Source organism: Microplitis mediator, chromosome 4, assembly GCF_029852145.1.
Source record: "Microplitis mediator isolate UGA2020A chromosome 4, iyMicMedi2.1, whole genome shotgun sequence".
NCBI classification, from domain to species: Eukaryota; Metazoa; Arthropoda; class Insecta; order Hymenoptera; family Braconidae; genus Microplitis; species Microplitis mediator.
The window spans coordinates 3729895-3743715 of NC_079972.1; the positions used below are offsets into that span (position 1 = coordinate 3729895).

Sequence of the window (13821 nt, forward strand, 5' to 3'; positions counted from 1 at the left end):
TCGGGGGACTCGTGTATGTGTGTGTTAGTCCAGGGGACTCGTGTGTAAAAACTTGTATCAGAGTTGTAAATAAATAATACAATTAATTTAAAATCTAGTAATAATTTTTCTATACACTTTTCCTTATTAACAAGAACTAGTAAACCGGTACTGGAACTGGAAGACCGAGTTAGATCCTTCCAGTGGCGCCCTTTCACGAGGTCACTATAGTGACAGTTTCCGCTTCAGTAGGAGAGCCATGTAGTTACTAATGATTTAAGTAGTTAATAGTGACTTTAAACAGTTCTAACTAAACTCATCCAGAAATGAATTCCAACAACGTATAAGAGTAAAGTCAGGGTGCCAATAAACGCTAAATTCGGTACATATTGAATATGTGTCACGAAGACGCGCGTGTGTGTGTGTATCCAAAATTGTAGATTGCGTGTATATACTCAAATATTGGAGAATTTATCAACAGAATGCCCGCTGCTATTCATACTGATAAATAATTTATTCTATTTTCATTCCAAGTTTTTTTTTATTATATTGAAAACTGTATGAGCGATTACATTCAACGAAATTGACTCAACATGTTGTCATTAATTATTCATATTTTTCCATTTTTTATATTTTTCCGAAAGATTTTTCGAATTCAGTTGCATGTTCATTTCTGCTTCTTGAAGTATCTCGATATTATCGATAAATTGAGGTGTCTGAATAGATTTTCGTTTCTCTCTTTCACATAATTTAATAAACATTCTTGATTGAATCATCCATGCTTCTTTACAAAGTCTTTTCAAATCTGAACCCGAATAAAATTTGGTTCTGACAACAATTTCATCAAACTGTTTGAGACCATGGAGATTCGGTGAGGTATAATATTTTAATATCTTTCGTCGAGTTTGTTCGTCTGGAATGTCCACAAAAATATGTTTTTCTAAGCGTCTAAGTAGCGCGTCATCTAAATTCCTGTCAATATAATGTAACACATGTGAATAAGATAAATTTATACTTTTACCTTATTATTATTATTATTATTATTATTACCAAGGCGCGTTAGTTGTAGCTAACAATAAAATTTTATCATTTGTTGTCGATACAAGACCATCAAGTCGTGTTAAAAACTCAGCTCTAAATCGTCGAGCCGGTTCTGATGATTTTCCATCATGGCCATTGTCTCCAGATATCCAATCGATTTCGTCAATAAAAATTACTGATGGTGCTTGATAGCTAGCTACTTCAAATAGAATCTGGAATGTAAAGAGCAAATACAACTAGTAACACAGAGGTTTTTATTCGCGTGCCCTGATTTTTTTTTATGTATCAATCATTTACTCCAACGCTTACACGTTATTTTGATTTATTGAAATAGCTTAATAAATTTTATTTTGATGTTGTAAGCAAGCATTGATATGAATTTCAGATTATTACTATACAAATTAAGTAAAAATAATAAAAATTATAGTCAATGATTATTTATCATTAAATCTACTATTATTTAATCCTTAATATGATTATGTTAATTGGACTTTGTTGTTATACCTGTTGATCCGTGGTTGTGCTACTGATTTTAGTGTGTTTGAGAATCTGTGTGTGGGTAAATAATTGAAACAAAAAAGCAGTAGAAATGGTGATTGGGAAACAGAAGAAGATATAGGGTTAATTAATTTATGTAACGCGACCGGAGTCCACCTCCGTTTGACGGGAGGCCGTTTCCTCACCCTTTTGGGCATGCACGCGCTGCGGGCATCCCCATCTTCTACCCAGACGACACTCTCAGAAAAAAAATATAATCAAGTGACGACTAAGGTGGACATTAACCGGTGGTATAATCAAAAATCCTCATTGCGCGTGGTATCTAACCACAGCCACCACGAGCCCTATCTCTCTCGGGCCAAACACTACTCCCATCTCAAGAAATAAAGAGACTCTGGTCGCAGTGGGCTTGAAAAGCCCCCCGTGGTACCAGACTCCCAGCTCTGGTCAACATGCTTGCATAGGATTAGTGGTGGGGTGCAACTTCTTCCCATATTCTATGTAAAGGGCTTCCTCCACTTGTTTCTTTCAGGTTCCCAACAAACCATTATCCGCTTGTTCATTCATCCTCCGATAGATTTTCTACTTTCCCGAGCCGCGATATACTCTAATTATTCAAGCCAAATCAACGATGGGAGGCAGCTCGGGGAATATAGGATTAATATAAAAATCAGAATGAAAGGCAAGGGGTGAGTAGGTTTTCGAAGAATTAGTAAGGGTAGTGTAAAGTAGAGGTTAGGTTGTAAGCACTAGGAAGGGGTCTAAAGAAGAAAGGAAGATGAATGAAAGTACAGTGGATGAGATGGTGCTGGGTGGAAAGGAAGATAAGAAACAGAGAAGGTAGGGATAATAGAGGGAATGATAAGATGACTAAGGCAGAGTCATGGTAAAGTCTGAGGACAAGTAGTCTAGGAGAATTAAAAAATATTAGGAGTAGATTAACACTGCGAACCCGAAAAGGAAAGCAGTGGAAATAGAGGGAGACAGGAAATCAAAGGCCAATGCAGTAATAGACGAGGAATTGGAGGATTCGGAAATGATTGGAAAGGAATTGAGGGAATTGTTAGACAGGTTTGATAGGGAAAAGATGGAGAGAAATCTACAAATAGAGGAGATAAGGAATGAGAATAAACGTATAGAGGAAAGATTCAAAAAAATTAGCTACAAGTTGGAGTCCAGCTCGGACAAATTGAGAATAGAGGTAAAAGCAGGATGATAGTCAGGTTGGAAGAATGCAGAGGTGGAACGAACACAGAAGAAGATCAAGAAGTTAAAAAAGGAGTTAACAAGGCTGAGGGAGAAGGTAAAGAAAAACCAAGGGATCAGACACAGATCACGGCAGGAGGAGGAGAGGTTAGAGAAGATTGATAGTTCGAAAGAAAGAAAAGAGAAACGAAACGACTTAATGCTTCGGTTGGAAGGCAGCCGGAAAAATGGAAAAGACGGATCGAATCAGATTATTTTAATTTTAATTAGGATTGCAGAGCAGAGGGGATGATATTGAGGAAGCAAGGAATGTAGGACTGAGAATCGTGAAATGGTGTGGCTGTAATCAAGAGTTAGGAAAAAAAAGAAGTTGAACGGCAAAAAGTATTCATTGTACACGGCAGGATGTAAAAAATAAAAGGTGCAAAAAGGCAGCTAGATTGGAGATTCAGGCATAAAAGAGAAAGAGAGAAAAACAGGAAGATCTGAAGTTAATTTTCTAGAATACGGCGGGTTTGAAAAATAAAAATAAGAACTTCGGTATGAATATATTCCCGGGAAAAAATGATTTTGTCTGATCAGACATGATCATATATAATTATACATCAGATTATATATAATCCTATATGATTATATATGCGATTATATATAGTTATGCATGAGCAGATATAGGATTATATATAATCATACATGATTATATATGGACCTGTATGAGTATGTATATAGATATAGATATAGTTAGATCTGATCGGACATGAGTAACACACGTTCATGTCTAATCATATATAGGTCTATATATAATCAGACCTGATCATATATAACTGTATATGCCCATGTCTAATCATATATGAGATATTATATATAATCAGATCTGATCAGACATAATTGATTATAAGTCCATATATAATCAGATCTGATCAGTCATAATTGATTATAAGTCCATGTCTAATCATATATAGGTCCATATATAATCAGACCTGACCATATATAATTGTATATGCCTATGTCTAATCATATATAGTCAAATCTGACTAAGACATAACTGCGGTACAAGTTCATATCTGATCATATATAATCTACATATAATTAGATCTGGTCAGACCTGACGTTTGTATGAGAGCCTGTAGTTTGTTATTTATAGATATATGTTTAAATTTATTTATAAAAAGCTTAATTAAAATAATCAAAGGTTCATTAACAAAAGATTTATTAATAGTTTCAATATATTTTTCACAAATTATTATTATTATTATTATTATTATTTTTTTTTTTGTTGTTAGTTATTTTAATATTTATGAATGCTAATGCATTTCAAGGCTGGCCAAATATTACAATAAATGGGATTGGTATGCCATTGAAGATTAAAAAATATTATTATTATTGTTATTATTATTATTAATAATTGTTTTAATGTAAGTTGTCAAAAGTCATAGCAATTTATTACCAAACTTTTTTTATATTGTTTGGTGTTTTACATAAATAATTACCGACCCTTACAAGTTGCATTATCAATTTAATATTATTATATTTGATAAGCAATAGATTATTGGTCAATGATTGGATCTGACCATATATACTTACCTATACATAATCATGTATGATCAGATCTGACCATATCTAATTATGTATAATCATATATGATTAGATCTGGCCAATTTTTGGATCTGACCATATATAACTAATTATATATGATCATGTCTGATCAGACAAAATCATTTTTTCCCGGGTTGTTATATAGAGTTTAGGCATTTAAAGAAAGATAAAAATGAAAAATTCATAGGCTTATACTCGAGTGTATTTCTCAGAATCGCCTCGCCATTTGCTAACTAAGGAACTAGCTGTAATGTTGAAAAATGTCCAATCACACTCAGTTGCTACAGCTTTTGCGAGCATAGTTTTTCCTGTAAGATATTAATTAATTATAATTTGATTTAAATGTCGAAATTGGACGCTTTTCTTTAAGAAACGTACCTGTCCCTGGTGGTCCATACAGAAGGATTCCTCGCCATGATGAAAATTTGTCGCCGAACAACTCTGGATATTTAAAAGGATAAATAATTGCCTCCATAAGAATTTCCTTACAGTGTTCTAATCCCCAAATATCACTCCAATTGACTTTTAAGTTGTTTAACACAATATCCTGAGCAAAATAATTACTTTGATGATAATAAGAAAAAATGTGACAATATTTTTGAAGGATTGAATGCGTCTTGACAAGTTCATAGGATTATGAGCTCTGTGAGCTTGAACATAAATTGTTTAGGGTGGTAAATTAAAGATCTTCGGGCTCAAATTTGGAATAATTATTAGAACTAAGAAAGACTAAAAAAAAAACATTATTTTCCGAGTGGAAAAATATTCCAAAATCGAGAAAAAATAAAAAAGCAGAAAGAAAATAACAAATAAAATGTCATCTGGTAGCCAGAATGGAAGATAGCTTTCCGAACATTTTTAATAGAAATTATTTTGAAAATTAAGTTCCAATGAGATATTTAAAAATAATTATCATTAACATAATGTGTCAACTCATAACATTTTATCATTTTTTTTCAACATAAATTATTTTAATGCAGAATATTTTTTTAAATTTAATATGTACAGTTATTTCAAAATAGAATGGATTATTCCATCTAGAAAAATCGATTGCTATTCATGAGTTTCGAGATATTGATACTAAAACTGAAATTGATATCAGTTGCAATCAACATGGCGAGTATCAATGAGTTTGGAATGACCTACTTTCCTCTCTTGATGTGTAATATACTATTAAGATGAAATAAAATAGTAACCGAATTTCAGTCCATTTCTTAGAGCCATTTCGCCCCAAATTTTAATTTTTTATTTTTGGAACATATTGATCATGAATACATGGAAGAAAACTAGGAAAAGTAAAAGGAGTAAAAATAAATCAAACATTGAAACTTTTTTTTTGAGGAGCCTATTTTGCCCCAAATCCAAAGATTTTTAACCCTTTAATGTTCTGGAAGCGCAATGAATCTCAGTGTGAGCAAAACGGGGATAGCGCCAATCAGAACGCAGTATTTACTTGTGTAAGTGAGTTATGATTGTGTTAGTTTAACCGTCAGGTTCCCTCTCTCTGTTATTTAGTTCGGCGCACGTGTCGCGCCAGTGCCGTAGCTAACTTGTTTACAATATACATGAAAACTTTTCTGTCCCCCTTCGCTGGTTATACAAATTACGCACTGGCGTCCATCGCCTAAGCGCTCCCTACTCTTCCAACTTTTAAATCAAAATTGTGGTGGGGTTTCAAGGCCGAACATTATAGGGTTAATTTCCAACAGACGCGGAATATTGAGACCAGAAACATGGTAAGGGGCTGGAAAAAAGTAATACAAGTGAGAACCACTGATGATATGAGCCTTATTCCCCTAAGGAGCCCATATTGCCCCCCTTTCCCCTATGTGAAACTCAAAAACTACTCTTCAAGGTGGTTTACCACAAACCTTTAATAGGCTATTTTACCTCCTACATATGTTTCTACGCAAGAAAAAATAATACGTGTCTTAGAACTTAACTTAGGATAACTCCCTTCAGTGGTACCGAAATTGCGAGTGACCACTTGGGATACCTGCCTCAGTGACTTTAAAATCAATAATCAATAATTCAATGATTGACTCTTTTATTCTCGGAAAGCGATCTTATCAGGTTATTATCTTGAAAGATTGAAAGTACAACATAGTAAAGTTTTGAAGAGTAGTGTTTCTTACCTTCATTATAGTCTGAGCAGTTTCATGAAATTCTGAACAAGCAGGATATAACTTATCAATCGAACGGACTTTCTTCTCTCCCAAAAGAATATGATATTCTGGGTTTTTAATTGATGGTATTTGAGTTGCATTATTTGATAGTTGTGTTACATTTAGTAATCGAGTAATCTTTTCATTTTCAATTATGCTTAACTCATTGGTTATCGAGGGATTTGTTTTAGAATCAGGATCACTATGTGATTTAACAAAATTTCCAATTTTGTTCCTAAAAAACAATAATACTTGATTTATATATTAATTATGTCACGTTATTCACTTGTGACTGGTATAGTGTTCCTCACCTGAAATTTTTTTGACAGTCAACTGAAACTGGTGCCTCAATTGTTTTACAAATTTTTGGTAATTTATTATAGTTGGCAAGAAAAGAATGCAAGTAAAACGCAAAAATGATTCCAAGATCAATATTGTCACATATTTCAATATGTACGGAAAGCCCAGCTTCTTTTTCCAATGATCTTGATGTTTCTAATAAACTTTTAACAATTGGAATCAATAAACTGTTTTCGGATAATTTTGAAGAATCATAAAACACATTTTACATCTTGCATAAGCTTAGTACTTCTATCGTTTATGAAAAATCATAGAAATATAAGATATACTATTAACAATACCGATATTTGTCGCCTTTTCCAAATATCGAGTGTTTTTATCGATTGATTTTATTTATTCTATTTATTGAAAATAAGTGTGAATAATTAACTAATTGCCCGGGAAAAAATGATTTTGCCTAATCATATATGATCATGCATAATTGTCTATATATGATCAGATCCAAAAATTGGCCAGGTCTGATCATACATAACTTGATTTGTTTATACATGATCATATATGATTATATATAATCATGCATGAACGAATATAGTCATTTTTAGAATCTCATTTAGAATATCTGTAAATTATTAATTAAGTAGTTTAATTAGGATTTATTGTCTTCATCAATATCAATGTCGGTTAAAATTAAATAAAAAAAAAAAAAAAAAATTATTAACCATCGACAATTATTTTACTACGAGGTCACCCATCCAATTAATGACCAACGCCGATGCTGCTTAACTTTGGTTATCGATGGTTTGTAGTCTGATCCTCTAGTCTGTTATACACTTACAATTAAGAAAAGTTTATGGCATTACTTAACTCAAATAATCAAATTGATACTTTATACTTTTAAATTACTGCCGAAACCTTTGAACATTTTTTAAGTATTGGGGATTTAAGTTTGATTGATAGTTGACAGAATAAAAATTTAATAACATTGATATTAAAAAATTGTCATATTATTTAATATATATATATATATATACATTTAAATATTTATAGGTTTCATATCAATAAAATCTGATCAGATTTAATCATAAACATATATAACTACATATAGGTTTATATCAGTCACGTCTGATCAGATCTAATTATATATAGGCCTATATCTAATTATATATGGGTTTGTATCAATCATGTCTGATCAGATCTAATCATGTATAGACTTATATATGATCATATATGGGGTTATAACAGCTAGGTATGATTATATCTAATTATATATAGACTCATATATGATCAGACCTGATCATATATAGACTTGTACATGATTATATATGGGGTCATAACAGCCAGGTATGATCAGATCTAACTATATATAGACTTATATATAAATAGATCTGATCATATATAGACTTATGTATGATTATATATGGGGTCATAACAACCAGGTATGATCATATCTAATTATACATAGACTTATATATAATCAGATCTGATCAGATCTAATTATATATAGACTTATATATAATCAGATCTGATTATATATAGACTTATATATGGGCTTATAACAGCCAGGTATGATCAGATCTAATTATGTATGGGGTCATATATAATTATATATAATTATATATGACCCCATATATAATCATGCATGATTATATATAACTTCATATATGATTATATATAATCATATATGATCATATATGATTATATATAATCATATATGATCATATATATGAACATATATAATCATATATGATTAGGCAAAATCATTTTTTCCCGGGTGAATTAAGAAGAACACCGTAAGATAGAACGAAGGAGGAAGCGCATTAATGTATCTCACGATTGAGGTACTAACCGCCAATAATTATGGAAAAAGTCAAAAAGAAGACAATTGATCTGTATGGATTTACACCGACAGAGTTTAAATTTTCTCACTGTCAATGATATCAGTTCAAAGCAAATGGAGCATTTCACGTCAACGTTGTCTATCAAATAAACTTACATCTGTATTTAACGCTTCAGACATGATTATGTCTGTTTATGCTTAGTCAGACATGAACAGGCATGGCCATGCATAATCAGGTCTGAAGTATTTAACGGCTCAGGCATGATCATGCATGAGCAGGTATTCATATCTTACATCAGACATGAACAGACATGCCCATGCATGATCAAGCTTGATCATATCTGACATCAGGTGTTTCTGACATTGGCGTTTCTCTGCAATTAACTTTAATTTTGGAGGCTTGACGAGCTAAATGATCTCCATATTTGGATTCAACGCATCGAAATACGTAAGGAACATACTTGATTAAGGTCAAAAAAAATTTTTTTCGCTAGCATAACTGCATTTTGTTGCGATTTTTAGTCATTTTTGATGGTTTTTTGCAATTTCCTCGAAATTTTGGGAGTGTACGGGCTAAACCGACTACAAATTCGAATTTAGCGCATCGAAATAATCAACCCTAGGTAGGTCTAGTCAAATGTATAAACCAGTTTTTCTTTGTATGCTGATGTTATTGAAAATTGGAATAAATTTGCTGTACACTTACTTTTCTTGCCGTAAGAATGCTCGAATCATGTATAGAAGATCTTCCCGCTGACGTAGAAGATACTTTTTTTTCTAATAAAGAAAAAAAAATTGTGTTGAAAATGAATCATTTAAAATAACAAAAGATTAAAATATTTGTAAGTATTAAGATACAAGTTATACATTTATAGATACAGTTCTTATCAGTGTATGGTCATTTATTGAGTGGTCTGAAATTCATAATTTAATTTTCACTGGCTAATTACAAGCAACTGTACTCAATATAACTCAGTAAACTAAAAAATTGGCTATAAGACTACACAGTAAAAAGTTTCGGTGTATAAATTAGACCCGGAGGACTTTACACGGCCGTGTAGTGTGAAATATCGGTGTAAAAATTTTCTCGGTGTAAATTTTCCATCCGTGTAATCATAACACGATGGAATCTACTTTTTTTACACAGATCCGTGTTACTCGGTGTATTTTTGTTGAATATATATATATATATTGTAACGGGTTTTTCACCACCGGGGATCTACCGGAGTGAAGTCCGAATACACTTACGATTTTTGGCAACCTTGTTCAATATTATTAAAGTTGGGCGCCAGGTGATTTCAATATCACCAAATAAACAATTATCAAAATGTCGACTCAGGGTGGCGGATCGGGGAAAGGTCAGGCACTTAAGATTACGATAAATAATTAATCAGAAGCAACACAAAATAATTAATCGTATATTAAACACAAAATAATTGATCGGTATCACAAATAAAGTTATCGGTTACAAAAAAATTAAATGCCGTTGTCGGCTTGACTCGATATAAACAAAATTATCAAAAAAGGTCGTAGTTGATCGGAAAACACAATTAGTTCATTGCTCGGAGAAGACACAGTCGGTTGTCGAAATAAAATAAACTTATTTTATTTTTCACACAAAATACTTGACGAATGACGTCAGAGTATTGTAAGCGTAAGACTCGACTGCGGTACGAATGAGACACGGATAATCCGTAATTCTCAGAATTGCTCGATAGAAATAAAATAAAATATAAAATAATATTTTAATTCGGTGACACGTTTAATTGCACGATCATATAATTTTTACGCGTAATTAATTATTTAATTAATTATTATTACGGACGCACGGCACTTATTTATTAATTATTGCACTCGTACACTTTGTTCAGATTCGGGCCGAGCTTCGGCTTGTTCACTTGTTCAAGAACTCGGCTATTATGGGTCGAAATTAATTGTCGCGATTTATTGTTCCTTGATCAAACTCGGATTGATCTTCAGTCGTAATTCAAATTGTTCGTACGCCGAAATCGAAAATTGTTCAGAGTCGAATTGTTCAAAAATAAAAAAAAACGTGGCCGTTCAGTTCGGCGTCTATCCCGGATCTCTCGTTTCAATCCATGCGTTGGATCGTTTGCTCGGTCAAAGTCGGAATTTTTCGTCATAGATGTCACCAAAAGTTGCTCACCGGGTAATGATTTATTCTTTCAAATAATTTTTAAACCACGGGTCGATGTCGAATTTTCCTCATGTTACAATATATATATATATAAATAAATCGATCAGAACCACTATTTTAAGAGCTTGAAATTAAAATGAAAATAACTAGAAAACAATGCGGAATTTGAAAAAACTTTACTGATAATAATTTGTAGAGAATAAAATTGGCAACAAAAAAGATCCTATAACATTTTCCGATAAGTCTGATAGTTTTACCGGAAAAGTAAAACGATCGCCAACTTTACTTCGAGCTCTAATAACTTAGAACCAAATGGATTTATCGAAAAATGATAGGAAACCTTTTTTGTAGAGCGTTGAATTTTCTACAAAAATATGTATTAGTCAATTTGATCTATTGATTTGTTAACGTGGTTAAAAACACTTAAAGCTAGAAAAAAAAAATTTTCCCATGTTATTTAAATGAGAAAATCGAATTTTTCAATGAGCTAGGTCTGTAATCGACATAGAATTTTTTTTCATACGCGACAAGTTTTTTTTGTGTTGAACTATGGTTTTTTTCCACATGCACTTAAAAAAAAAATCTGGCTCCGAAATGAAGCACCCTAATATATATATATATATATATTTCTTGAAAACTTAAATTTCTGCAACAGTAATTGTGATAAATGATTACTCATACATATGAGCTCTCATATATTCTCACAGCGAACTTATGTAACATTTTATAATTCTTAAATTACTTAATACTAATAGAAAAAAAAACATCATTTTTTAAAAATTCTCCTCTATTACCGTCATATTTAATGCCTTTCAATAAATTAATCATCTACTGGCTATTAAAAATCTATAACACATTTTATAATATACGGGTGTCAGCTGGCCGGAAAATTTGACGTCAATCTTCCCAATTATCATATCTGGATATATCGAGCTAAACTACATATATATTAAAATGTATGTTTCTTATATGCAGTTTGGCCTGAATATATCCGGATATATATTTTTTTCGAGTGGGTACTTTGTCAATACTAATGTTACTTAATGTGACCCTGTAACTAGTCGCAAGGCTGTCGGGTCATTTGATGGATAAATAAATAAATATTGATAAAAAAATTAATCTATTTATGATAATCTTTAATTATTTCATACAACGCAATTATATAAAGAGCACGAGTTCACACAAAAAAGATGTAGTGGGGACAATTAATATAATTCATCATTTAAATTATTAGTAATCCATAAAATAATTGGTCAAACTATCGATAGTTTCTGAATAAATGTAAGTAAAAAAATATATTTTGAATCCGAATTATGTACTATTTTGTACTTAAAATACAATTCGACTTCTGATACTTTAAAAATAGATCTACTTTTTTTAACATTGGGAAAAATTTTAACATATTGCTACCGCACTAAGAAAAAAAAATTTTAATTCAAGTAAATATTTTATTAGTTGGGGTCATAAATACTCAAAATGAGTAATTTTTAGATCTGATGAAAATTCGATTTTCGAAAATCAGACCGAAACTGATAACTTTCCTCTTTTTATTATATTATATTATTTTATATACTGAATTGTGTATAATTATTAACTGTATTTATCATTTTTTTCCAGTGCACATATGACAGCGATTGTTGCAATGGTACATGTAAAAGTTTTTTATTCAGATGTACAATTTAAGTTTAGCTTAAATTAACTTTGAATTTACTTTCGACTCAGTTTCTAAATACATATTTGTTCTGAATTTAAAAAAAAACAATTACGACTATTTTTTTGTATGATGTCTGGTGTTATTGATAAATATATGTAAACTTTGTCTAACGAAATTTAAAAATACATTCTAAATATAGAAGTATCATTTCCTGACTAAAATTTTCAAATTTTTTAATTTGAAAATAAAAAAATAAAAAAATTCGACTGTCTAACCAGTTAGCATTGCAATCATTTGAATATTTTTCTCCTAAAAAATTTATTAAACATGTATTTTTAAGGATGTTCTATATTTTATTTTAAATATGAAAAAGTAAATTTGATTTAAAAAAAAACATTTATAAATTTAATTTTTGATTTGATTATTTACACCCTGAAAATTTTAAAGCGCTCAAATTATTTTTTTTTCAGTATAGATTATGCATGATTCATTGATCAGGTCTGATAATTTTTTCTCGGGTACACGGATTTTTTATATTCTCCTTCCATTGAATACATCCCATTCTAAGCTATCTAACACTTTTTCTATAAATCAGTTTTAATTTTACATTTATTCGTGTATTTATTATTGATTAAAATAAATTTATCTTTAAATTATTACTCATCTTCTTACGCAAAAAAATGAACTTCAAGCAAACTCCAGTACTTCAAAACACAAATAGACAGATTTTGTTATGTTCATCTGGATCAGTGTATGAAATCTGATTGTACAGAGGCAATAAAGAATTTCTCATTTTACTGTTAGGGCTAAAAATATGACCATATGTTTGATAAACTTAAACGATATAATATAAAAATACTAAGATATTAACAAGCTTTAGTATAAAAACTCTACTAATATTGAAATTTTAATTGTGAATGTTAAAAATCATAAAAGTTATTCATTGCTCTTAATAAAATAAATTGAAACATCTTAATTTAATAGTTATAATACAATATTAATACTTTTAAATTTAACTTTTTACATTACTATGTTTAGCCGAGGTCGTTGAAACGAATTCCATTACTTAAATACTGCTTATAAGAATTGTTTCAGGTAAACAAAAAATTGTTATAATTATTACACATTGATAGAGTTAAGATCCGTGAATCAAATTTTTATATCCACAAGTATATTGAGAATTCTCAGTGTCGGTTTCTGGAAAGCACTGTTGAAAATAATTTGTGTTATTTATTTTATTGTGGCTCTGCCTAGTTACGAGAAAAACTATTGAGTAGATCCTTGAGATAAAAGATGATTGGACAGAATTGTTATTAAGCATATTCCGTTTACCTTAGTCCAGCTTACCTAGAGCTTGATTGCCTACAATCTCGATTGGAAGTGTGTTTTT

At 30.9% G+C, this 13821-nt stretch overlaps 1 protein-coding gene across 6 annotated transcripts; it reads right to left on the reverse strand.

Annotated features, from left to right (window-relative positions):
• Positions 1-172: 172 nt before the first annotated feature.
• On the reverse strand, positions 173-13821 carry LOC130667113 (katanin p60 ATPase-containing subunit A-like 2). Of its 6 annotated transcripts, none has more exons than XM_057468582.1 (8): positions 13779-13821; positions 9326-9396; positions 6794-6985; positions 6453-6717; positions 4696-4864; positions 4513-4625; positions 1030-1232; positions 173-951 (listed from the first exon to the last, which is right to left on the reverse strand). In XM_057468582.1, the coding sequence occupies exons 2-8, from the start codon at positions 9352-9354 to the stop codon at positions 582-584; spliced, it is 1341 nt and encodes a 446-aa protein (XP_057324565.1). In that variant the 5' UTR covers positions 9355-9396; positions 13779-13821; the 3' UTR covers positions 173-581. The 6 variants fall into 6 exon arrangements, with proteins under 6 accessions (XP_057324565.1, XP_057324564.1, XP_057324560.1 ...); XM_057468581.1 differs by lacking the exon at positions 13779-13821 and adding an exon at positions 13461-13699; XM_057468577.1 differs by lacking the exon at positions 13779-13821 and adding an exon at positions 13456-13699.

Excerpts from the sequence above, each read along its gene's own strand:
- LOC130667113 (XM_057468577.1), bottom strand. The coding sequence starts at position 13,494 with ATGGAATTCGTTTCAACGACCTCGGCTAAACATAGTAAT. Across the intron at positions 4,865-6,452 it reads CTGCTCAGACTATAATGAAG|GATATTGTGTTAAACAACTT; the intron begins GTAAGAAACACT and ends TATTTTGCTCAG. Across the intron at positions 1,233-4,512 it reads ATTCTGAGAAATACACTCGA|ATTCTATTTGAAGTAGCTAG; the intron begins GTATAAGCCTAT and ends TTTACATTCCAG.